This window comes from Enoplosus armatus, chromosome 19 (assembly GCF_043641665.1).
Source record: "Enoplosus armatus isolate fEnoArm2 chromosome 19, fEnoArm2.hap1, whole genome shotgun sequence".
NCBI classification, from domain to species: Eukaryota; Metazoa; Chordata; class Actinopteri; order Centrarchiformes; family Enoplosidae; genus Enoplosus; species Enoplosus armatus.
This window is the reverse complement of record NC_092198.1, coordinates 11,239,457-11,267,072: the sequence shown is the minus strand read 5'-3', so window position 1 is coordinate 11,267,072 and position 27,616 is coordinate 11,239,457. Positions and strand designations below refer to the sequence as shown.

General features: G+C 40.2%; 1 protein-coding gene across 2 annotated transcripts; it reads right to left on the bottom strand.

Annotated features, from left to right (window-relative positions):
* Positions 1–2,346: 2,346 nt before the first annotated feature.
* blk (BLK proto-oncogene, Src family tyrosine kinase) lies at positions 2,347–10,723 on the bottom strand. Of its 2 annotated transcripts, XM_070926214.1 has the most exons (14): positions 10,621–10,723; positions 9,396–9,486; positions 9,111–9,207; positions 8,908–8,935; positions 8,370–8,460; positions 8,178–8,276; positions 7,965–8,068; positions 7,657–7,803; positions 7,029–7,181; positions 6,753–6,932; positions 5,811–5,887; positions 4,480–4,630; positions 3,251–3,382; positions 2,347–3,075 (listed from the first exon to the last, which is right to left on the bottom strand). In XM_070926214.1, the coding sequence occupies exons 3-14, from the start codon at positions 9,204–9,206 to the stop codon at positions 2,873–2,875; spliced, it is 1,461 nt and encodes a 486-aa protein (XP_070782315.1). In that variant the 5' UTR covers position 9,207; positions 9,396–9,486; positions 10,621–10,723; the 3' UTR covers positions 2,347–2,872. The 2 variants fall into 2 exon arrangements, with proteins under 2 accessions (XP_070782315.1, XP_070782314.1); XM_070926213.1 differs by having other exon boundaries at positions 6,753–7,181.
* Between the last annotated feature and the right edge of the window lie 16,893 nt (positions 10,724–27,616).

Below are 27,616 nucleotides of genomic sequence, written 5' to 3'. Positions count from 1 at the left end.
GCATCCCATAACATTTACAGTATCTGGCACTGAATGAAGGTTCAGCTTGTGCTCAACAGGATGTTGGGATGTTTGATAGATAATCCACCACTGTTATATTCGGTGATGCTGCAAGAGGTAAACAGCAGAATTAGCAAAGAAAAATGTGTACATTAATAAAAGTGTGACAAGGAAAAACCTTAAAGCAGGGTAATGCATTTGTTCTACAGTAAGAATGAAGATTTTCTATTATGATAATTGTTCCTTTTGCGCCTTCCATGTTAACTGAAAGTTAAATTAAAGATAATATGCTCTTCTTAAATGTCTTCCAGCACCAAAAAAGCACTTTTAGATGCAAAGACAGCCCGACAAGTAGACAGATAAAGACCAAATACATGCAGATAACTGTGATAGGATCAGTGCGTGACAAGGTGGCCCCACAGCTGTAATGACTCAGACCGCCGTGCAGGACAGGATGTGTGAGGTTGTACACAGTTGGACTCTCCAGCACAGCGGGTTTGATGGTAGACCGAAATATGATTTATGAGGAATTAGTGACCCTAGCTGTGATCTAGAAACATGTACATAATGCCATTTGGAGGATGTGCAGTGTGTTTTGAGAATGCATTTCCCTGCTGTCAAGGTGAATGTTGTATCCTAGTTCAGTATTCTATGAAAACACATTTAACTTAAGTTGCATGTCATTCCACATCTCTCTCTCTCTCTATCTATCTATCTCTCTCTCTCTGCCCTCATTTCCTGTCATCAAAAGGCATACAATTTAGGTTAAAAATGTATTATAAAAATGTAATAATAAAAAACATTAAAATATGAGACACAATGTTGGCATTGTGGTAATATATGATTTGAAGTATTATTTTACGGATTGTTTTGAATGAAGGAAATTGGACTGCTGGACAACTCTCTTTGCTGTTTACAGCAGAGCACATGTGAAACTGTGTGACACTGCCCTCTGCAGGATGACCAGAGTACAGTACATGACTGTAACACCTTTTCCTCTAAGTTTTCTGCATTTGAAATTTCAGGCTTTATCCATTTATATATATTTTTTAAATCTGTTTTGTCAGGAAAGAAAAAGGAACCACATGACTATGGGGATCCATCCAAGCCACCACAGGCATTAAACAGTCCAAACTGCCGTTATACTGTCTTTGCTTGCATTCAATAAAAAGACTGATATTACACAGATTGCCATCGCGGCAGCTATCTGATGCCGGTGTGCATTTAATGGTATTAATGTATTATATTAAAAAATTAAAGATGCGGTTGATACAGGCCTCTCCTATTGTTGTGTCAGTTGGAAACTCTCCAAGGAGTATGTGTATTTTTTAGAGGAAGCCCTGAGCTCACTTATATAGAAACCAATCAATCGCTGTTACAGAATGTTTTGATGATACGACAGGAAAGCCTGACAGTGGGACGTAAACACTCATTACACTCGTTGCTCGACTTACGGCAGATAACACTTAATGTAATGATGGTGCTGATCTTGTGTGTGTATGTGTGTGTACTATTGATTAATTAGGGTTGGTACATGTTTTAAATGATTTTAGCTTTTTTTCTCATCTTATTCGCAGTTGATATCAAAGTAAAAGTCTCTCTCTACCCTCACAATTCAAAGGCACTTTATCAGAAAGTCTCTCGGCCACCAAATACCAAATGGATGTTTTTAGGCCGAAAAAAACAAATGTGAAGACCTCAACCAATTTGGCATGTGAGCTGTGTTCTAGCTGTGTGGCATTTGAGGAATGCTTATTCACACTTCCTGTTTCATGTCCATTCAGGAAGGAAGGTTTAACCCCTGGCTGCCGCAGCCATTCGACTCTCTTATCTTCAAGATACTGTCTGGGCCCCCTGGGATGGTTTAGTTAGAAGATCAAAACCACTGTAATTTAGTAGGATCTTTTAAAGGCTTCCTGTAGGCTACTGCCTTCTCTCACTCTTGATACTGTTGTTAACTTTTGTGTCATAAAGTTAGTGTTTTACTTTTCACCTATGATTTTGGTTTTAACATGATTCAAACTAAACTATGAAAAATGCCAGACTTTAATTTGGTCTGCAGAAATGATTATGTGTGATTATTGTGTTTGTATGGGACATCCTGTGATTGCAAACTCTCTTTATTTTTGCGTCATTCAGAGCACCGTCTACTTTATGATGTCCCACCGCTTAACAGCTCAGAAAAGCTGTTGAGCAAAAGAGCCTTGTGAAAGGTTTATGTTAAGTAACATTTCCGACAAAAAAACATAGAAAGTGATTGTAGCCACTAAAACCGTGATTTAAAATGAATGTTTTATGGCACTTTAATTAAAGCAACTGGAATGAAATACAAGTCAAAGTTCTAAATAATGTAAATATTTTTATTTACAAAAAACATGTATGCAAGTATCAATTCTCTTTAGAAAACCCCTTTCTTTTTTATGTATCCGCTGAATGACTGAAGGAATAAAAACAAAAAGTGCAAAGTATTGTGCATGTAATCTCAGGCTGCTTGATTCTGTATCATGCAAGTGTTTAATCTGCAACTTTACCTGTGCCGACTTCCTCGGGTCCAAAGGCCTTTTTACATCATGCTTGTACTGCATTTGTATTTCCATGTTCCTTTTAACCATCATATATATATATCAGTCCTACTTATGTCTCCTCATGCTCCGAGGCTGTCATCAAGAATGGGAGCCATCATTAACAAGAGAGTCAGTATAGCACAACTTTCTGAATGTTTCCTTTCTGACCCTCTTAGCTGCTAGAGACGGAATAAGCCATAAATAGCTTTTACATTCACTCATAAGGTTGGCGTAAAAAAAATGTGTCTCTCTTGAGGACATTTTGTTGTCTGCGGGTTATCAACAGGAAATGTTTTCTTTTTCTTTAATCACGGCTGCATCTCATATTGTCCCTCCGTGGCGATAAAGAAGTCGTTCAGAGTGTTTTGCAGAAAGTCAAACGTCGGCCGGTCCTCGGGCCTCTGCCTCCAACACATCATCATCATGTCATAGAGTTCCTCTGGGCAGCCGTCCGGACACGGCATCCTGTACGAACTGTCCAGGCTCCTGATCACCTCTGGGTTGGTCATCCCTGGAAAAAATGGAATGCAGCCAATGTGAGATTTTAATGGATCATAATTTGAAATGTACTAAGCTGCAAAGAAACAATGCACCGCTTGCATTGGTTTCTAGACAATATAATAAAACGTAATTTGTGCTGAAGTACATTTTTCTCTGTTTTTATATTTATTTCTCACTCCTCGTACCTGGATAGGGTATTCTTCCATAGGTGACTATCTCTGTGAGGAGGATGCCAAAGGACCATACATCTGATTTGATGCTGAATGTGCCAAAATTGATGGCCTCTGGAGCCGTCCATTTGATGGGAAATTTAGCACCTAGTTGTCAGAAAGAGGGTGAGAAAAGGCAGAGGAAGAATTGTGTTACTGGGTGGTGACTGCAGAGAAATATGTAGGTGTGCGTGAATGTGTGTTTGTTCTCCTTAATGTGGGGCGATATGACGACATATACCCTGAGGTGATAGAGGTTTGATAACCGGTAGAGATTTCCCTTCATGATGATTTGTACCAAGGTGGTCTCTTTGATATCTCTGGTTGTATTTGTCCTTTTAAGGCAATGGTGGCAAATATTGGATTCACAGAATTGTTGGATCAGTGTGATAGATTTGCTATCACAATATGAAATGATGTATGCTGTGATAGAAGACTTATTCGTATCGCCCTCTAGACAGATGTTTGCATGAGAACCACAGCATGTTAGATAATGTGTATCTAACTTAATCAGAATCAGAAATACTTTATTGATCCCTGGGATTTGAATGATGCATTTAGGGCCACAGCCACCATTGAAGTTACTGCGGTCATGTCTTCAGTATTTTTTCTGGGAATTTGGGGGGTTTTAGTGATCTGGGGAGAGTTTACATTCTACAATAAAAAATTGTATCGTAAGTAAGTAAAGTGTATTTAATATAACATCTTTCACAGAGCAAGAGTCACAAAGTGCTTCACAATGATAATAAAATTGTTAAAAAATATCGGCTGATTAATTGTCATTGAAACAGGATTACAGCATTTCACCTCGACACCCCACGCTATCTCGTTTCTTAAGAAACGAAAATAGCGGCACTTGTGACAAAGCTCTCTAACTTCTTCTTTAGCTTTTTAGCTGTTTCTTTGAGAGCGTTGCACTTTCAAAATATATCTCTTGTTCCTTTTTAGTCTGATTGCACTCTGAAGTCACTTTGGACAAAAGCGTCAAATGAATGTGATGTAATTTAGACCTTCATGTTGCTGGAGAGGGGAAGCTTTACAGAAAAGTACAATTTAACAGTCAACTTTAGCCTTCTTTTTGGTGTCTGGTTAAAATTTAGGGGGTTGGAGGGTGCATTGGGGGACTTGAAGTCATGACCTGTGTTTCTAAAATCCTGGCTACAGCCCTGGATGCATTTATTATAGCAACACTGCACATACTGCACCTTCTTGAGCGGTGTATTCTGACTCGATGATCCTGGCCAGGCCAAAGTCTGCTATCTTGCAGTGCAGGATGTCGCTGACCAGAATGTTAGCTGCACGCACGTCTCGGTGGATGTAGTTATTCCTCTCGATGTACGCCATGCCTTCAGCTATCTGTCATATAGGAAGGAAAAGAGGAATATCGGAAACATGAATTATCACATGAAACGCGAAGTCACAAAATGAAGCTGTTAATTCATTCATTTGGCCCAAGAAAAAAGAGAACTACACCTGTGTTGTGGGAAAATACAACACATTCCTTTCCCACCCTGAAGAGTTCATTTGTGGTCACAGGGATTTGCTGTAGTACCGTTTGACCCTTGTAAAAGGACTATAGCTTTCTTTACGTATTCTCAGCTGTGTGTATGTCTGTCATTACCTTTTATTGTGGCTTTGTTGCCTACAAGGTAATGATTGTCAAAGAGAAGGACATATGTCTTACAAGTGTTCACATTCCTCGGTGTACATGCTGTATAAAGGCAGACCACTCTGAGATGCAGTACGGTCAGCCGGGCAGGAGCAACTGAGTTGCTGCCGCGGCCGTCTGTCTGCAGGAGTGAATAAAACCACAAGAACTACTCCCTTGTTGCCAGTCTTCTGTTTTCCTGAAATTCCCACGACAACCTGTTTTACAGCACACTGAATCCAGACAGTAAGTGGAGGTTTTGTAATGTATGTGTCTGTTTTCTCTGGTCAGTGTGTACAGTAGTCTCAGTTGAGCATATGCAAACTCTGCAGCTACAGAATGTGTGTATACTTGTGTTTACGTGTGTGACATTGGCAGAAAAGTGGGTTTAACAGGATGCCAACTCTCAGGAAGTGAAAATGCTTTTTTTGGAGAGGCAAAAGAGTTCGGGGGGGAGCTCATGGAAAATAGCATGATTTCCTGTCCGGATGTTAATAATTGACGTAGGGCGAGGCTTTCAAGCTAGATGAGCAAAAGCCCCACCACAGAAACCGCACAGCTACTGCTGACAGTTTCCATGTGTATTCACATTCACATGACTGGTGTCAAAAGCGCATACTATAACAGACGTTCAACGCGTTACTGTAGAGCAGCTAGTGTGTATAAATAGACAGTGAAAAGGACAGTGTTTTTGTTTTTGTCAGAGGATGCAAACATCTGTGAATTAAATATTAACGTCATGTTGTTGCGAGAAAAAAAAGTTTCTGTATTTAGAACATTTTCAGAGAAAAAAGGCTTTCGTTGTTTCACGGAGAATTGTGGGTTTCACATCTGTCTGATCACAGAGATCATGTTGCTGAAACCGTTTAGAATTAAAGGATTTCCCACCTGTGCCGACATGTCTATCAGCTTATTTAGCTTCAGCTTTTTTCCTTCGTCTGTTTTTAGAAAGTCCAGAAGACATCCTGCAAATGAGAAAAGGAGAAGCACAACTCTATCAGAAAATGAAAGATAACATTTTCAACATGTTACACAGAAAGACAAAGCAACCACATTCATGCGATGCTGCAGTTCATGATATTCCATGATACTAAATAATAAGGTTACAATCATTGCTTTTAAGGCTCCAGCAGGTTTATACAATAATGCTCAAGACAGTCCTGCAATAAATGCAACACTTGTGAGGCCTTTAGTTGATGGAGTTCTCAGGTTTGAGTGTATATTTTATGTGTTCCAGTTAGTTTGCCCTCTCCACATCAAACCTTAACACAATACAACATCACCTCATATTATGACCACAGAAGTGCATCAACTCTCTGACATACATTGAAATTGTGTGTTTTGTTCACATTGACCTTCCTCACAAACCAAGTGAGAAGTCTTTGAGTTCTTTAAGCAAAGACAGACAAAAACGAACTGTAAATGGTTTGTCCACGTTGTCCAAGCCAGAGACAGAAACTTAATCTGCAACTAATTTGATAATCAATTAATAGTTTTCAGTCATTTTAAGCAAAGATGCCAAATTTCTCTTGTTCCAGCTTCTCACGTGAGGATTTTTCTGCTTTCTTCTGTTTTTTATCCTTGTAAATTGGATATCTTTAGGTTTGGGACTGTTGGTTGGATAAAACAAGACATTTGTCACTTCAGACTCTGAAAATAATACGATGGACATTCTTAACTAACCAAACGATCAATTGACAAAATAATTGCCAGATCCATCTGTAATAACAAAACATTCGATAGTTGCAGCCCTATTTGAAGCCCAATTTATCACCTCTCAGTGGAGAGACTTTAATCATCAAAAATCTCCCCTCCTCCTCTTTTTCTTACCGTTGATCATGAACTCAGTGACAATAAGAATGGGCTCCTTGGTGACCACAGCGTGGAGGCGCACCAGTCGTTCATGCTTCAGCTGCTTCATCAGGTTGGCCTCCTGGAGGAAGGCCTCAGGCTCCATCGTTCCCTCCTTTAAGGTCTTGATAGCAACCTTCTGGGTGTTCTTATAGTAACCTGCAGTAGGAATTACATCAGGGTGCTTTAACTCACTGTACTGTACTGTCTTGGCTTGTAAAATGTTGCCACTGAGAGGATGAAGCTTTCTCTCACCCATCCACACTTCTCCAAACTGCCCGGCCCCCAGTTTCTTCACCATTTTCAGAGTCTCTCTGGGAATCTCCCATTCGTCATGTGCCCACGGCTGCTGGGGTTCCTTAGGCCTACATGGGGCATACAGCCGCTGACACAAACCGTCTGCTGTACCTGCACCAAACATGATACATGCAAATGTAATAAACACATTTTTTTCTTACTTTCTTTTTCTGTTGTGCTAAATTTAGTTACTTAGTTACTAAGTAGAGAAGGCCTGATGAGCTCGTGTTTAGTTAAATCATTTTGAAAGCTTGTCTGTGTGTTCTTCTGTCTCATAAGTTGCTGCGCATTGGCAGCCGCTCTAGAGATTTGGCCTTCTTATCTTGTGGTTTCGTCACAGGAGTGGAAAGACTATCGCTTCTCTCACACAGGAAATGCACAACACATCACAAGGGTCTAACTTCACCCTTTAATTCAAAGTCAGTGCAGACGTCTCATAATTCACAGCAGCGAACATGATGTATGCTTTAGAATGACTGATTAGGAAACATTTCAACACAGGCCTGTACTTCTTTGTAAATGATAGCTCCAAAAAAATGTACCAAAGTTTTGTGTATAGATGAAGCGTATTCTGTTTATTACTTACGGCTGTAGTATTTAACCAGTTCCTGTAGGGATGGGAAGGTGTTGGAGGGCGAGATGTAGTAGCCACCATTGTCTAGACAGCGGATCTTGTAGTGTTTTACCACATCTCCTTCTGATACATGATCTCTGACTGACAGTGAGAAGGACCCTATGGGGAAAAACAAATAGATTGCACAGTTACCTGTAGAGTTTAATTCTTGAAGGGCATATTCACGTCTCTGACTGTCTCTGACTGTCCCTTCCTGCGATGCATTGCCACTGAAATTCTGATTCACGGCGAGCTCACAAAAAGCGACTGATGGCAGTCACCTTTGCAGGTCTCACTCTCCCGGACTACAAAGGCCCCCGGTTTGTTTCCAGGCGCCAAAAGCAGTCGTTCAGTCTCTCTCCTACTCATGCCCTTGAAAAACCATCTGCAGAAGAGAGAACCACAAAACACACTTTATGCAACTATTTAAAAACATTATTTAAGAGTTTTTAACATTTGTATAAAATAACAATACGTATAAAATCGTTTCTTACTTTTCCACCTCCAGTGTATCTGCCCTGGCTACATAATTACATGGTATGAAGCCTTCCTGTCCGGTCGCCAACGATTTAGCCACCCACCATTCTCCATTTCTACAAACATGGCAGATTATTTCTTCAGGTTAGAAGTATTGAATAATTTATACGTACATACTGTATAATAGGGACGAGGACGAGGCTACTTACTCTTGTAAAACCTTAAGTTTGTCTCCCTTTTTGAAAGGTAGATCACTGTCGTTGGTCCCTGTGAAGTCATGCTGTGCCACAAACACGTCATCTAAAGACAAGTGGAGCAAAGAGTTATTTCAAGAGAAATGATCAAACAGTAATTTCATTTTATTGATTGCGAATGGTGGTTAATTTAGGTAAAAAAAAGTCTATTTTTTTATTTGGCGGCAACTCTACATAAAGGTTAATATAGTGGAAGTATACCACACAAGCATACAACTAAATTCAAAGCACAGCATTACAAAAGCTGTTCTTCTCTGAGGAATTCTGGATTCTGTAGCTTTTATACCGTCTGTGACATGAAAAAGACTTTCTTTTCGTGAATAATCTCATCTTGTCCCCAGAAGAGAACAGAGGAAATCCAAGTGAGATTTCAATCGCTAAATGCAGCCTCATCTCACTGCTACTGTCTCTCTGAGCAGCAGCCGACTGCATAAAAAGCGGGCCTGTTATTTTCAGGAGAAAGTGTGTTGTATGTGTTGTGTTCATTGATTACCATTATCCAAGGTGTTCCCACTTCTTCCCTAAAGAAAGAGAAAAAAAGTATATTTTTTAATATTCACAATGTGCAGGAAGTCAATGAAAAACACAGACACATTAATTAATTAAGTAATTAATCTAGATTAATTTCAAATCACTGTGAATTACTATACTTTGTGCTCAGTAAGTAAGGCTTTTTCCTTTAAGTGGTCTACTTACTATGTGATTTGACGAGTGGGAGTCATGAGAGTTGTGTTTTCCTTTGTAGAACGTGCCATCTTGTACTTGTTTCTGGCCACTGCAGGCGCAGCCCATCCTGCATGTATAATGCAATGTATATTCCTCAGTTACACTGCATACTACTAACAAGATTTATTCAATATAATGCAATACATGCCGCATAATGCAGTGCAGTTCATTCTACATTATCAAATACCACCACTCATACTAAGTTCCTGCTCAGAGCCTCAGATATTTACAGCGTGTTTGTTTCTGTGCTCTTACCTGATAAAGCAGATGAGCTTTACTGAAGCTGGTTTTCAGTCTCCAGTCCTTCCGCTGCAGGGCCAGAGAGTCTGAGGGTTCATGCCCGGAGCTGAAAAATGAATTGAGAGGCTCCTTTTAGTTTTATGTCTTGGTTACAAGAGCATTTCAAACAAATTGCTTCTCAAAAAGAGGAAGTGGAAAAATATGTTTTCAACTTTGTATGGTAGCATTTGCATGTACAGTTTAAGACACAGCCATATTGCCACGTCAGAGTTAAAAACAAACTAAAAATAACTGAGGCAGATGCAGAAATTTACTGTTAAAATGTACACTGTTTGAGCCAATATGAAATAAATCTATTTGAAGGGTATATATGATAGATGATGAATTTAAAAATGTAACACTTGAACCAAACGGTCAAATGAAAAGTTGTAAAATCCAGTTTAATCCTGAATGGATTAATGTTTGTCACGGAAGTTTAAGTTTATGGTTGTACATGCTAATTTGCAAGTTAAATGGAAACACCTGTACAGTAACAGGGCTTGGCCTTCATACGGTCGTCACACATTGTTTGTCTTGCTGTTCATTCAATGACTTTTGATGTCAGCATGTTTGTGTCTATACTTTAATTATGCCATAAAATCACATATAAAACGTACTTTCAGAAAACAACTGTCACGATCACAACCTACCTAATGATGTCCAATGACATGTAATTAAAACTGTGGTGGGAAACAACAGCGACACACTTTCCGTAATCATTATTTCTATTTAAGTATAAGCTTCAGTATACATCCATGTCTGTTTTCATGTGGAGAAACTGATCATTTAAAGGAAAATTTGCTTTATATTCACTGACCTTTGCAACCTTTCCCCTACCATATCAATACTTTCATCGCGATTTATCCACACATGCTAGGAATTGTGTTTTTCTTAGTCTAAATTTATTTTCATCTATAATGTCATGACAGTTTGTTTGTATGTTAACACATGTTTTTTGTGTGCAAGTGATTGCTGTAAATTCTGTTGTGATTATTATTAACTATGTGACTTTACGGAACGCCAATAGACTCAATTAGTGTTCACCTGTCAAGTATTTCAATTTATTTCCATTTACCAACATTATAAAAATCACTTTTTATTGTACATTTTACACTATTTGGTATGATTGTTCATAATATTACAGTAGCTGTACTTTTGTTAGCAGTCTGCAGTGTGAAATAAACATACAGCAGATAAATACCTTGAACTTGTCCCCCAGGCTTGTGTCTTCAGAAGCACTCCACATGCAAAATGTCTTCAATTTCCTTGTTGAAAGCCAACTGCTTGTCAGTGTGTCACTCTCACTTGCTCATTTTGTGTCTGAAACTCTCTCTCTCTCTCTCTCTTTTGCTCTCTCTCGCTCTCTCTCTCCCTCACAGTGGAGACCTGGGCCCCCCCTGGGGGACTACATAGAGTTTACTGTAAATAGACAGCAGTTTGTTTAATTCCCTCCCTTGTCCCTGTGGCAGATCATCACCAAAACAGTACAAAGTCAAACAGTCACCTCACCTGCTGATTAAGCTTCAATTAGTTAACTTTGATCAAACCTTCAACTTGGTAATGAATTAAGTGCATACGTACAATTCATCTATAGTCTTAAGACACAAATGTGGCACTACAAAGAGAAATTACAAAGAGAAGGGAGATTACTAATCAAAACGGACATTTCAAAATGTGTTGGTGGACATTCAATTATTTGTGTTTAATACTTGAATACGTGAGATCTGCAGTGGAAAAGGGGTTGTACTGTACTGAGTCTGTACAGTATGTGTGATAAGTGCCGGATACTCACTTATAAAAGACAGAGCATGGTTTCCATGACTAATTTCTCAGTTCCTCTGGTGGTTTAAGCCACTGTATTCTTCAACTCTACGCTTGAACTGTCATACATGTTTACAGTACTTCCATAAAGCAGTACACATTCTTGCCACAAGATGGACTGAAGAACTGAAACCCTCAAATTGAGAAATAATATCGGCATGTCTGCACACATGGCTCATGGGAAGAATGGGAATGCGTTTCTCATTAACCTATGCAAGGTCAAAGGTCAGACTGAAGGAAAAGTTTGGCTTCTTTTAGTGATGAAGCTTTTTATGTCAAGTATTATTGCAGTGTTAATTCTTCATATTGTGCCTGATCTGCAAATTATGTTTATCACCATGTTTTTCTACTTAAACACATTTTAAAGTTTTTTTTAGATGAAAGTGTCTCAGTGTGTTCCCGCTTTACTCCTTATTCTTCTCTCATTGCAACCCTCCTTTTACCTTTATTACCTGCTGACCAGAAATTGGAACATAATAAAAGCAGGACTGTATATGACATTCACAGTTTTGATCTGATCACGGGACTGGAATCACCAGAATTAATACGGAAGCTGACACTTTTTAATATTGAGAACAGCTAATGTACTGTCATGTAGAGGACAAACATCACAAGGTGAAGACATCATTAACAGGCTACTTCTGCACATTTTTATTACCACCAAATGATTTGGGAAGAATTGATGTTTATTTTTATTATTCTCTGTTACTTTTATTTAGTCACATGTTAAAACACAAGAAAGTTTTTAATGGTAAATAGCAAATTGTTTATAACGTGAGACAGATCCATTTTTGTTTTGGTATCAGTGCTATTGACGCTAGTAGCAATACTTAGTATCTTAGTAGTAAAAATACTTTAGGTATCGATCAGCACACCACTACTTCAAGTGCTCTTGGAGGAGGACTCTTATAAGCGCTCCTACACAAGGCTGTTGTTTTTCAGTTTTATATTTTCTTTCCTGTGCAAATAAATGAACAACAAACAGTTAATAAACACTACTCTGGATTAAAGTTGTAAAATGTATTAAAAGTCTTTGTACTGATTCTGTATTCACCTCCGGACACATTAAGCTGTCCACGACTGATGGTTTACTGTACTGTAGGGCCCTTCAAGAAGCAGACAGCCTACAGTGTAGGCTGTCTGCTTCTGGATGGTCCCCAGTGTTGACACTAGAGGGCGCAGAAAGTCATGTTTTAAACCCTGTCTCTCTTACAGTAGGTTCAATTCAAGACACGTTGCCAGCTTTTCCCTAAATTCATGCCATTTCCATTTATAGATAACCCTTGCATTGACCTGCTATATGGAAGTGTTTCAACAGAGTGTTGAACTTCAGGGATTTCTATTGTGTAATGCTTGCATATCTGTATCTGGAGCTGAAGGGCAGTGTGCGGATGTGAATGCAGATGCAGTAGTCTGTCACATTGGGGGAAAAGAATCACAACCTGATGTGCGGTCAATCTATCAAAGTATAACAATGCTTTGGTTTTTCACACCATACAGCACAGTTAACCAGGTCCTTCCTATTCTCACCGCACAATGCACTGAAGAGGGAATTCACCCCTCTTCTTCAGCGATGGAAACAATAAACATAAAACAATGTGTCCTTGAGTTATCTAGCAGTAATTATGACCCCTTTTGTTTCTGGTTTGCATGCTAAATTGCTATTAAATGTCATTAAGAATGAATCAGAGAACCTTGTAAGGAAGATATCGTTCAGAGTATGTTGTAACCTATAAGTGCAGGGAACAATAAATCTTACAGCACCGGAAGTGTTTGTTTCCTATGGGGGGCTTTATACAACACGCAACGTGGGGATATTACTCTCTGGGCAACACTTCACAGGTTTTTTTGTTTGGACCACCTGTGCTGTGTGTGGGGACTGTGCTGTGCTGTAGTTCTCTGAAGGAACAACCTCACTTCACTCCACACACATACACACTAATGTGTACACACACACACACACAGGCTGCAGGTGCATGGTGAGTGTTATTGAGTGCGTCCTGGTTGCTAACTGCTGTTTCTCTTTATACTCCCTTCTTCTGGTTTTCCATCAGCCCTTGTTTTCTTCCCAGGGCTTGGCGGATGCTGGTGTACGGCTCTGCTGGGGTCCCCAGACATTGCATCCTGCCTGCAGAAGGGTCATAAGTGGCCCCACAGGATAACCTGAACAACGGTGGGAAAGACAGGGAGCGTGGGTCTCCTTTACTAACGTGGTCCTGGCCACCTCTGTGCCAAAAGCATACACTCTGCCAATGAGCGCTTTCAGTTCCCATTATCAATGTGAGTGTGCACTGCATGTGACTGAAAATGTCTGTACATTTTGTGTGCGAGTATGTGGCCAAACAGGACGCTCATTATATAAAATACAGATTATGAATTGAATATTGACAAGAAGCTGTCGTGTTAGTACTCAGTAAGTGTTGTTTTAAAGTTTATCAAAGTTTGGATTAATTCAGGCACACACGTGTCAACATGCAGGCACACACTTTCCTCAATTTTGATCCCCCTCTACATCACAAGAGGCCCCTCTTTGACTTCCTGTCTGTGTGGGAACCATTTCTATCCTCTGTCTCACATGGAGTGAAAGAAGGTCTCACTCCTGCATTTGCCTTAAAAAGACAAAGTGATTCTCAATAAACAAGGAACAATTGAACTCCCCCATGCGTTCAACAGGCACTTCTGCTGTTCCTCTGGGATGTTCATGAGTTTTGGGAGAAATTCACTTTTCCTCCATTAGACAGCAGACATCAAACTGGTGAAACTGAATTGTAGCTTTATGTGTGGGGTTTCCCGCATACTTAAAGGCATTTTATTGTATGTATAGTAAGATGGCAGCCTTCATACTGAGTTAATTTACTAAATTCAGCACATTTATTTATTCTTCTTTTTATTTGTGTTTCTTAACGTTCATGTTTACAGTGAAATGATGCATTACTATGATATTTTAAGTACCAAAAACTGCATTTGTACCTGTCACACTCTATGTTTAAAAGACACATCTGCAGACGAGTCTGCAGTAACGTAGTTGGGAGTCTATGCAGCTGTTCCAGAGGCAAGTTGCTCTGAGGTAAACATGGCTGCGGGAAAGCCCCTTATTATTGTGCTCCGGATGACGTTCCTCACTCTTCCAGTGTTTACCGTGGAAATAACTCTGTGCCAGCAAGCAGGTGCTTCCTCAAACACTCTTTGCTTTCCCAGAAGATTTGAGGATTGAGTTCATCTCACCAAATCAAACATTAGTGCAGCATTATTATGAAAGCGGTAACGGTAAATATTGAGTAGAGGAATAGAATCATTGTATTTCATCTAGAAACTGAGAAACTAAATCTGTTATAGCCTGTTTGAGACTCATCTAGGTGTCATTGCTCCGAGACTTTCTTTAGCAGCTAGTGGCTAAACCTGTCTGGTGCTGAAAACAGCTGCCTGCTGCTGCTTGGAGTGGGTTAATGAGACATGTAAGATTCAACCATACAGTAAATTGTTGTGGCTGAAAAGTATCTTTCCTTACTATTCTCTTTTCCTGTTGGCGGGTATCTTGCTTGCTATTAGGATAAATGATGTAAATAAGGAAATGTTGGAGTTTTGTGAAGCTTCATTTTGGTAGATGGTAACTGCCTCCCCTCCAGTGTTTGTGCCAAGCTAACCTAAATACAACTGTATTGATTTTTTCCTCTTAATCACTGGTTTGACAGGAAATACTTCCCAAAAGTACTCCGCAGTATTGGACTGCTGCGTGCAGATGCAGTAAAAAGGACTTTAGATAAGACAGCTTAAGAAGAGTGGCTTGCCCCTCCCTGTGGTGTTATATGTAGTCAATCAGAGTGACACCAATTATGTGTGTCACATGACCACAAGAGACTGTAAATGGAAACTCTGAGAAAGGCACATCCATCAGCTCTGTCTAATGGGGCTCACAGTTGAAGGAGAATGAATGAAGTCTCAATAGACAGACTCACGCACTCATTCACCATCCCTTTCCACAGAAGTTGATTATACTTGTGTATGGGATATCTATTATGTTTTCAATTATCTTGGACAATTCAGAGACTCAAGGGCCCTGTATTCATTGTTGTGCCAAGAACTGTGCATGTGATGTTATTATAGCCCCTCCTAAAAGAACCCATCATTACCCATAAATTTAGTTCTTCACTGATTGTCAGTATTATAGGCTGCAGAAAGTCTCTTCGGATGATGACGTGTGAAGCATCAGTTTATGGCATAAAATGTTACGAAGAGTTTTGTTTTGGATTTGAATCGTAAGTCTTACAAAAGAATAACAAAGATGGCTTTAAAGTACATTTAATTTCAGAGACAATAAGTACAGTACATCCAGCAAAGGTCATAACCTCTGAACCACAGAAAATAATGTATTTTCTTACTGATTAACACTGTTGAATGGTCTAAAATACAGAACAGGAAAGCCTGTCATCATACATAAAACCCTGCCATGACTTTTGCTAACTTCCAAATATGTTAGTGTTCATCTGCTATAGAAATCATTTAAATCTATAATGCAGTTATCTGATGGTATTGTGAAGATGCTGATGTTAAACATCATCCAGTTTTGTTCCTTAGATCCAGAACAAAAAAATTCCCATGAACAGCATTGTATCTGCATAATAATAAGTTAAACATTCAAAATGAATATTATCAGCATTTTCTGGCTTTCCAGAAAAATACAATATTAACTAGAAAAATATATAACTTTGTATTATTATTATTTTTTTTACTTTGGAACCAAACATAGTCAAAGAATACTTTTGATTAGATCAAATACATTCAGAGACTTGTTGAATCCTGCAAAAAAATGTTGAGCAGCAAAAATGGTGTAAATATACTGCAGTAATTTGAAGAAAAACTACAGTACGTGTGCATATATTACATTCATTAATGTAACAGTCGTAGATTCTATCAAACACCGTAAAGCATAGTTTATCATTAGTACCATGTTCTGTCTGAGGCTCAGAGTTGCAGATAGGTAACATGTAATAAATACCCTATGACTCGTAGTGCATGAAAATAAATCCCATGTAGCTTTGCATTAAAACTATGCAAACCTCCTACATATAGTATATACATTCAAGTTTTTAAGATTCCCTTTTCATACAGCTGTATGATCAGTAGTTGTTGTGCATGTGTTCAATCTCAGCATTAGAACAAAGGAACAAAGTGCTTGTATTTCTTTAGTTCTTGTTACAGCTCCTCTGGAAGACAATGACGAAAATGCTCATTACTTACTAATAACTGTCTTATTGTTACTTTCAACTGTGGACTCCTCTTTTTATTCGTGCATCTCCCTCTCTATCAGTTCCCTCAAGCCTTTACAGAGTCACAGTCAATTTACGATGACATCTTTTTCAAAGTCTTTGACTCAAGGGTTAGGGAAGGGTTAGGGTTGTAACTTCTTCTTGGCTGTTTATTTCAGTCTCAGAATCGTCTTCAGCATCAGCATAAGCGCCATCCTCAGATTCCGCATTCACAGTGATCAAAGTATCAAGTGGGAATAATGTTATTTTCTGAGCTGCTCTTTTAGCTGCCTCTTGATTATCTGTCTTGCCTGGAACGAAATCTTTCCCTCCATCATCAGTTTCTTCCTCTGGTTCGTCTGAATCCTCCTCTGCCTCATCTTCTCCATCCGCTGAATCTCCCTGGTTTCCACTCCAGTCTTCATTGGCTGCCTCAGTTTCCTCCTCCCCTTTTTTGGAGACTTTGACATCATTATTATGGCTTCCATTTGTGATGTTAATACATCCACATTGTGTTTCGTTTGTTCCTGTCTGTCCATCATTTTCTTCATCTTCCACTGGCTTGTTTTCTGTGCTGTCTTCGTTGTTTTCTGAGATTTCCTCCACATCCTCTTCTTGCTTCAGCTCCATCACATCATCTGGGCCCTCTGTTTCATCGTTTGACTCACTTAAAGCGTCTTCCCGATGCTCTTCAGTCATGTCACCTTCTTCGCATGTTTGTTCGGTTTTGTCAGGGTTAGTCTCAGATTCACTGACAGCAGCCTCCTCATCTTCTCCTTCTGTGTGTTTCTGTCTATTATCTTCTGCAGATTCATCTTCTGTGTTATCGGTGGATTCTTCCCTTTCAGTAATCTCATTCCCTGTCATTTCAGGGTCTCCCGATTCTTCTTCTGCTGTTTCACGTTCTTCAATCTCATCTCCTGTTGTTGCAGCCTCTGTGCAATCTTCACCTGTTGCTCCAGACACCATAGCACTTTTATTTTCAGCAGGTTCCTCTCCATCATTTTCAGACTCTTCTAATTCCTCTCCAGTTGTTTCACCTTCTACTAGTTCATCATTATGAGATGTGTTATCTTCTTCTTCATCTTTTTTTCCTCCTTTAACAAAATCGTCAGTGGCACTGCTTTCTGCAGGCTCTTCAGCTGATGCCACTTCAACATGTTCTGCCTCACTTAAGGTCTCATTTTCATCAGTAGCCACTTCACCCTCTTCTGTATTTTTGTCTTCTCCTTCACTTTCATCTACAGTCTCATTCTCAGGCCTGGTTCCTGAATACTCTTCTCCTGATTCATTATCATTTGTGACGTTGGAAGAATTATCTCCTCCCGCGCTCTCATTGGCATCTGTCGTCGCATTGTTTACTGATTCATTTTCATCTGTGGCTGATTCATCGTTCTCTGATTCATTTTCAGTCACAGCTTTGGAGCTTTCTTCTCTTGCAGATTCAGGATCAGCGTCTACATTATCATCCTTTTCCACAGGTTGTTCTCCATCTGTGGTTTCTTCCATCTCCTCTTCACCTGAGTTTTCTTTTTCTGTGGCTACCTCAACAGTCTCGTCCTTGGTGTCATCCTCATCTGTGGTAACAGCCTCTTTTTCCATATCAACCTCATCTTCAGTTGTTGCTTCTTTGGATGTTTCTTTTGACAGTTTGTCAGCTTTGGCTGTGTTATCATTCTCCTCTGTAGTTTCATCATCATTTGTGGTGGCATCCATGTCCTCTGCAGAATCATCTTCACTGCTAGCAGCAGTTGTATCTGCTTCCACAGCCTCCTCCTCGTCAGATTCATGTTCAGTTGTGTCTGCCACATCTTCTGCTGCATCTCCCTCTTCAGCCGCTGCGGCTTCACTAGCTTCTTCCTTCATTTCATCTTCACTTGTGACAGCAATCTCTTTTTCTTCAGCAATCTCATCTTCAGTTGTTGCTCTTTCAGCTGTTCCCTCCTCACCTGACTCAGGATCTTTGTCAGATTCATGTTCAGCACTTTCATCTTCATCTGCTGTTGCTTTATCATTGTCTGCAGTTTCATCTTCGTCGTCCGTGGCAGCAGCCTGTTCTCCATCCTCAACCATCCCTGCTCTCACAGCCACATCCTTGTCAGATTCATCTTCAGTTGTGGCTGCCAGATCAGACTCTTCAGCTGTATTTTCATCTTCAACTTTGGTGGCTTCAGCAAGCTCTTCGTCCTTAGATTCATCCTCACTTATGACATCCATCTCTTTTTCTGTAGCAGTCTCATCTTCACTTGTTGCTGCTTCAACTGGGTCCTTTGACAATTCATCGCCTGTGGCATCATTCTCCTCTGCAGTTTCATCTTCATTTGTGGCAGAATCTTCTGCTGAATCATCATCACTGGTGGCAGCAGTCTCTTCTCCATTGTCAACCACCCCTGCTTCCACAGCTTCTTCTTTGTCAGATTCATTTTCAGTTGTGGCTGCCACAGCAGTCTCTTCTGCTAAAATTTCATCTTCAGCAGTCTCCTCCTTTGATTCATCCTCACTTGTCATCTCTTTTTCTACATTCATCTCACTTTCAGTTTCTGCTTCTTCAGCCGGTTCCTTTGATGATTCATCAGCTGTGGCTGTGGCATTGTTCTCATCTGCAGACTCATCTGCACTGGTGGAAGCAAACTTTTCTTTTTCATCGACTGTCCCTTCTTCTACAGCCTCACCTTTGTCAGATTCACATTCACATGTGGCTGCCATAGTAGTCTCTTCTGCATTTTGATCTTCAACTGTGGTGGCTTCAGCAGCCTTTTCCTTGAGTTCATCCTCACTTGTAACAGCAATCTCCTGTTCTACAACAAGCTCATCTTCAGTTGCTGCTTCTTCAGCTGGTTCCTTTGACAGTTCATCACCTGTGGCATCATTCTCCTCTGAAGTTTCATCGTCATTTGTGGTGGCATCGAAACTCTCTGCTGAGTCATCATCACTGGTGGCAGCAGTCTCTTCCACGTCTTCAACTGCCCCTGCTACTACAGCCTCCTCTTGGTCAGATTCATGTTCAGATTCATGTTCAGATTCACGTTCAGTTGTGTCTGCCACATTTTCTGCGGCATTTTTATCTTCAGCTGTGGTGGCTTCAGCAGCCTCTTCTTTCGATTCATCTTCACTTGCGACAGCAATCTCTTTTTCTTCATCTTCAGTTTCTGCCTTTTCAGCTGTTTCCTTTGACAATTCATCAGCTGTAGCTGTGTCATTGTTCACATCTACAGACTCATCTGCACTTGTGGCCAGAAACTCATTGTCAGATTCATGTTCAGTTGTAGCCGCCCCACCAGTCTTTTCCTTTGATTCATCTTCGCTTGTGATGGTAATCTCTTTTTCTACAGCAATCTCATCTTCAGTTGTTGCTTCTTCAACTGGTTCATTTGATGATTCATCAGCTGTGGTTGTGTCATCATTCTCATCTGCAAAATGATCTGCACTTGTGGAATCAAGCTCTTCTTTATCATCAATCGTCCCCTCTTCAACAGCTACCTCTTGGTCAGATTCATGGTTACTTATGGATGCCACATCAGCCTCTTCTCCTGCATTTTCACTTTCGGCTGTGGTGGCTTCAGCACCCTCTTCCTTCAGTTCATCTTCACTGGAGTCAGCAATCTCCTCATCATCACTGACTGTCCCTTCTTCCACATCCTCATCTTTGTCAGATTCACATTCACTTGTGGCCTCTACTGCTGCATTTTCATCTTTAGCTATGATGGCGTCAGATGTCTCCTCAAGTTCTTCTTCACTTATGACAGCAGTCTCTTTGTCTACAGCAATCTCATCTTCAGTTGTTGCTAACTCAGTTGGTTCCTTTGATTCATCTTCACTTGTGGCTGCCACATCACTGTCTTCTGCTGCATTGTCATCTTCAGCGGTGGTGTCTTCAGCAGTCTCTTCTCTTGACTCATCCTCACTTGTGACAGCAATTTCTCTTTCAACATCTGACTCGTCTTCAGTTTCTGCTTTTTCTGCTGGTTCCTCTGACAATTCCTCAGCTGTGGCGTCGTTCTCATCTGCCTTCATCAGCTGCTTTGTCCTCATTCTCCTCTGCAGAATCATCTGCATTGGTGGTAGCAACCTCTTCTTTATCGTCCTCCATCCCTTCTTTGCTTCCTCTTTGCCAGGTTCCTGTGTAGTTATGGCTGCCACAATAGACTCTTCTTCCTCATTATTATCAGTCAATTCTTTGATGGTGTCTAATTCGTCTGCTTGGTTGTTTTCAGATTCATGTTCTTGACCTGCATCTTGACTCACATCATCTGCTTCCTTTTCATCTGCTGCAACTGCAGAGTCATCTTCAGTGTCATGGTGTATTTCATCCCCTTCCACTTCTCTCGCAGCTTTGACAATAACTTTTTCTACAAGGGTTTCTGCTGCTTTTGTTTCAGTGTCATTTTCAGAGTGAGGTGTACAGTTGATTGCCTGTGTGTTGCCTGGGTCACCAGTCTTCATCATCAGAATCCTCTTTAGGTCAAAGTCCATGACAACAGGTGCAGTATTCATAACTTCTGCAGGAAGTGGCGGCCTCAGTGTCAGTTTTTTCTTAATGCATGTTTCACATGGACAGTATTCATCATCGTTTTCACTGCGCTGGTCACTGTAAGATGTGCCTGTTGCTGAATCATCGTTTTTTTCTGCTTGCGGATCAATTGATTTTTTGAGCATAATCTTCAGCCTCTGTCTTCTCTCTTCCGTTTGTGTTGTTGAAGCACGGGACATCGCTTCTTTAGGGGGTCTTGGTAGGCCTGCTCGACCTTGAATTCTTCTCAGTTCTCTATTTACACTTGCTTGGATTCTTTTGTGGACCTCAGTTTTAAGTTCACTTATCATCATGTCGAGCTGCTCATTATCATCCAAGTTCCATCGGACTTTGAACTCTCTCATTGCATTGATATAATGTGTCATGAACTGCTTTTCTATTTTAGTTAATAAGGTTAAAACCCAAACAGGATCAGGATCGTGAGAAATCCTTTTGGCTAACTGTGCTCTTTGAGCGAAGGGAGGACTTTCAGAACTGGTGTCCTCTTGACATTCTGTTTCAAGTTTTTGGCCATTGCTGTCATTTCCTGAACTCTTGTTTGAGGAGGGTGGTGTTTCGGGCATTTCTCTTGGACTATCATTGCTTCTAATTGTGTCATCTGTTGCTGGATCATCTTCTTTTTGTTTTTCCTCATACACACATGTCCATTGAGCATCTGCTTCACCTTCACCTTCACTGACTTCTTGTACAATCCTTAACATATCTGCACTGGTATGTGGTTGAGATGCATCACCATTCACACCATCACTACTCTTCCCGGAGCCTGTGGAGCCACTGTTGACATCCACACCAGAGGATGATGTATGATTGAATTCATCATCCACAGAATGACGATCATCCTTCTTTAACACATGTTCATTTTCTGGAGGATCACAAAGCCAAAGAGACTGAAGAATATTCATTAGCTCTTGGTATCTTTCATCTTTTTCGTTGGCTTTTTTAGGATTATGGTCTATTAATTGCAACTTCACAAGGCAATCTAGAAGACCTCTTGCTGAAGAGCTTAGTTTTCGTCCATGTACTGGAGAAATTTCTGGTAAACTTTTACATCTGTCAAGCTTTGGATTTAAAAGTACTTTCATCACCTGTACGGAGGAATTAAATATTTTTGAGGCATCATCTCCCTGAGTACAGGTATTATCTGCATTTGGTGCCTCTGTGCTTGTTTGGCAGTCATTACTAGGTTCGGTATTCATCCCAACTCCTTCATTTGTGTCTTTTGTATTCTCAGCTGCAGGGTCGTCATTGTTTTCATTGTCCTCCATTCTATTAATTTCCTCTGTAGTGTGGGCAGTTTTTTGACGATCACAGTTTTCATTAAATTCCTCAAGGTCATACATATCACCGTCAGTTGGTATTGTTTTCAGCCATTCATTCACAACCTCAGTAGGGGATGCGTTTGGTAGGCTAGATGGGACCAGTTCAAAGTCCTCAGCCTTTGTGTTCTTGCGTCTGCGCTTGCTGCTTTTGTCACTTTTGTTATCAGTGGCACTTCTATCAATGTCTGTAGCTTCCAGTTTTGATTTGGATTCTTCAGTGGCTCGAGACTCACACATCTCTTTGACAATATCTGAACTGGACAGAGTTTGAGACAAATCACTTTCATTTGACTCTGTGTGACAAATCACATGACGTTCATTTCCTTTTGGCTGTTGTGCATTTTTACAGGTTTCTGACACAGCAGAATTTGCAGCAGACTTTGACTTGCTTGTCTTGGAGTGACAACTCCTCTTATCAGCTGTGTCTTGTTGTTTCTCTTTGTCATGCAAACTAGACGTGGGTGAACTTTTGTCTTCAGGATTCAGAACTTCCCCTGCATTTATTGGCGAAACACTTGTCTTCTCCTCAGCACAAACCTCAGAGGCTGTGGTTGTCTTCAACTCCTCCTTTTTTTCCACATATTCATTTGTTAAAATATCAGTTACTTTGGATTTTCGAGATTTCGTAGACATATTTGACTTGACAGATAAAGAACTTTGTGGCCGCCCTTCACTTTTCTTTCCTTTAGCGCCAGATGTTGTTGACTTATTTGAACGTGCCGAAACCTTAGACTTTGATGACATGGCTGTGGGTGCTCTGTCTTCACTTTCCTCAATTGTCACAGTAGGGACTTCAGACCTGCCTAACATTTCAGAGCGATTGGATTTTGCTGACACATGGCTAAGTGTTCTCTCCGTTTCATGAATATTTTCATCACCAGGAACATCAGATACTTTTGATTTCCTTGATCTCACTGACATATTTGACTTTGCTGACATGGCACTTGGAGCTCTCTCAGCTTTCTCTTGAACATTTTCTATACATGGAGTGTCCGAACTTTCTACAGTAGGAATTTCAGGAGCTATTAATTTGTTTGATTTTGTTGAATTATTTGATTTTGCTGATTTAGTTGACATTGCATCAGTTTCTTCATGATGTTCAGTCTTTTCACTAGGGGTAATTCCAGATACGTCGGACTTCATGGTTCTTACAGAAACATTTGACTTCAGTGACAAAACGCTTGGAGTCCTCTCTGTTTGATCTACCTCCTCGGTATGTGTTTCAGCTGTCTGTTCAGAAACTTTTGATTTCCTTGACCTCAGAGACACATCCGACTTTAGTGATTTAATTGACATGACACTTGGTGCTCTCTCTTCAGTTTCCTCACAATCAGCCACATTTTCTTCAGATGAAATTTCAGTATTTTTTGAAGTTACTGATTTTCCAGCAGACTTTAATGATTTATTTGACATGGCACTTTGTGCTCTCTTTTCAGCTTCATTTCCACCATCCTCTTCACTGTTTACATTTTGAGGACTGTGAGAAGCCTTTGATTTTGTAGATATTGATGTTACATTTGACCTCACTGATTTAGCAGACATTGAGCTCATTGTTCTCGCCTCTTCTTCAGTGTTTTCGTCAGTGATGCAAGCACCATCTTCAGCAGGGATCTCAGAAGCTTTTGATTTCTTTGATACTGCAGATGCATTTGACTTTCTTGATTTTGTTGATTTAATGGAGGTACTGCTTGGTGCCCGCTCCATAGTCTCCTCAGGATTTTCTTCCTGAGGAGTATTAGAGGCTTTTGACTTACTAGACTTTGCAGAAATATTTGACTTTGTTGATTTGGCAGATCTGGCTGATTTTACTGACAGGGCTGACTGTGTGGATCTGGCTGACAATGCACTGTGTGCTCTCTCTTGAGTTTCATCTTCACCATTCCCTTCATCAGAAATGCTAGTAGTTTTAGAACAAACTTCAGAAGCATTTGATATAGCAGATTGTGCTGAAGCATGTGACTTTGCTGATTTAGCTGACAATCTGCTAGGTGCTCTCTCTGTAGTTCCAGAGGCTTGTGACTTAACAGATCTTTCAGAAACACGAGACTGAACTGATTGGACTGACATGCAATTTGCTGCTCTTTCTTTGGTTTCCTCTTTGTCATTTTCTTCATTGGGGTTCTCAAAGCTTTCTTCAGCTGGAACATCAGAACATTTTGACTTTTTGGATCTGGTAGAAACATTTGACTTAACTGACATTGAGCTCACTCTCCCTTCGTTCTCTGCATCAGCGATTTCAGTGCTGTGATCAGAGGGGATGTCAGAAGCTTTTGATTTCTTAGATATTTCAGAAACGTTTGACTTTGCTGATTTTGCTGATTTGATTGACATATTGCTTGAAGCTCTTTCCACATGATCAGAATCACAAGTATTTTCTTCAGCCAAGACTTTTGACTTATTTGATTTGGCAGAAATAGCAGACATTGAACTCTCTGCTCTGTCTTGAGTTTCTTCCTCATCATTAGTATCAGGAGGAACTTTAGAAGCATTTGATTTCACAGATACTGTAGAAGCATGTGACTTTGTTCTGGCGATGCTTTCTTCAACTGAACATTTTGACCGACTTGATCTTGCAGAAACATTTGACTTGACTGAATGGACTGACATTGAACTTACTGATCTGCTTTCATTGTGCTCCTCCTCATTTGCCTTTTCAGGAGAATCAGCAATGTGATCAGTAGAAATGTCAGAAGCCTTTGATTTCTCAGATACTACTGAAATATTTGACTTTTCTGATTTTGCTGATCTGGCTGACATATTGCTTGGAGCTCTGTCTTCATGTTCCTTATGATGAAATGTATTTTCTTCAGCTGGACCATCCTGTCCTTTTGACTTAGTAGATTTCACAGAAATTGTTGACTTTGCGGTTTTGCCTGACATTGCACTGTGTGCTCTTCTTTGAGTTTCATCTTCACCATCTCCTTCATCAGGAATGCCAGTCGTTTTGCCAGGACAAACTTCAGATGCGTTTGATTTGATAGATTTTGTAGAAGCATGTGACTTTGCTGATTTAGCTGACAAAGCACTTGGTGCTCTCCCTGCAGACTTAATAGATATATCAGAAACATGTGACTGGACTGATTTGGCTGACATGTAGCTTGGTGCTCTTTCTTCGGTTTCCTCTTTGTCATTTTCTTCATCAGGGCTCTCAAAGCTTTCTTCAGCTGGAACACGAGCAGAACATTTTGACTTATTTGATCTTGTTGAAACATTTGACTTAACTGAGTGGGCGGACATTGAACTCACTGGTCTCCCTTCACTTTCCCCTTCAACAATTCTTTCCGCAGGACTGTCAGCACCGTCTTCCAAGGTAACTTCAGAAACTTTTGATCTTCTAGATGTTGTAGAATAATTTGACTTAGCTGATTTTCCTGATCTGACTGACAAATTGCTTGGAGCTCTCTCTTCATGTTCCTCATGATCAGCTGTATTTTCTTCAGCTGGACCATCCAGTCCTTTTGACTTAGTAGATTTTGCAGAAGAAGTTGACTTTGAAGTTTTTACTGACAAAGCACTTGGTGCTCTCTCTGCAGACTTGATAGATATTCCAGAAACATGTGACTGGACTGATTTGGCTGACATGCAGCTTGATGCTCTTTCTTCAGTTTGCTCTTTGTCATTTTCTTCATCAGGACTCTCAAAGCTTTCTTCAGCTGGAACACGAGCAGAACATTTTGACTTATTTGATCTTGTAGAAACATTTGACTTAACTGAGTGGGCAGACATTGAACTCAATGCTCTCCCTTCACTCTCCCCTTCAACAATTCTTTCCTCAGAATTGTCAACACTGTCTTCCAAGGGAAATTCAGAAACTTTTGACGCTCTAGATGTTGTAGAAACATTTGACTTTGCTGATTTTCCTGATCTGGCTGACATATTGCTTGGAGCTCGCGCTGCATGTTCCTCGTGATCAAATATATTTTCCTCCACTTGACCATCCAGGCCTTTTGACTTTGTAGATTTGACAGAAATAGTTGACTTTGCTGTTTTGGCTGACAAAGCACTTGGTGCTCTCTCTTGAGTTTCATCTTCACCATCTCCTTCATCAGGAATGCCAGTAGTTTTGCCAGAACAAACTTCAGAAGCGTTTGATTTGATAGATTTTGTCGAAGCATGTGACTTTGCTGATTTAGAAGAAGTTGACTTTGAAGTTTTTACTGACAAAGCACTTGGTGCTCTCCCTGCAGACTTAATAGATATTTCAGAAACATGTGACTGGACTGATTTGGCTGACATGCAGCTTGGTGCTCTGTCTTCAGTTTGCTCTTTGTAATTTTCTTCATTAGGACTCTCAAAGCTTTCTTTAGCTGGAACATGAGCAGAACATTTTGACTTATTTGATCTTGCAGAAATGCTTGACTCAACTGACTGTATTGACATTGAGCTCACTGATCTCCCTTCTGAAGTGCTTTCTTCAGAAGCATCACCACAGTTTTTGGAAGGAATTGCAGAACCTCTTGATTTCTTAGATATTGCTGAAGCATTCGACTTAGCAGATTTAGCAGATGTAGTTGACATATTGCTTGGCGCTCTTTCTCCATGTTCTGTCTGATCTGCAGCATTTTCTTCAGCTAAAACATCACTGTGCTTTGTCATATTAGATTTGGCAGAAATATTTGACTGAGCTGATTTGGCTGACACATTTGACTGTGCTGATTTCACTGACAGTGCACTAGGTCCCCTCTCTTCCTCATATTCAGTGTTATTTTCTCTATCCGAACCATCACAGCATTTTGACTTATTTGATCTTGCTGAAATGTTTGACTTGCATGATTTGTCTGACATGCAGCTTTGCGATCTCTCACTGGTTTCCTGTTCAGCATCTCCTTCATCACAAATATCATCATCATGTTTGGGAAGAACTTGAGAAGCTTTTGATTTTGTAGATACTGCAGAGGCATTTGACTTTGCAGATTTTGCTGACATTGCACTCTGTGCTCTTTCCGCAATTTCCTCATCATTGTTTTCCTCAAAGCTACCTTCAGAGGCTTTTGACTTACTGGATATTGCAGATGACTTTGACTTGACTGATATTTCTGACATGGCACTAGATGCTCTTGTGTCAGCTTCATCATGTTTGACAGGATTTTCCTCTGCTGAAACATAGCTTGGTGTTTCCTCAACCTCATCCGTGCAGCTTGCTGCTCTTTCTTCAGTTTCCTCTCCATCATTTCCATCCTCATGATTGTCATCACTTTCTTTATTATGAACGTCAGATGATTTAGATTTGCTGGATTTTGCAGAAATGTTTGACTTCACTGACTTTGCTGATTTGACTGA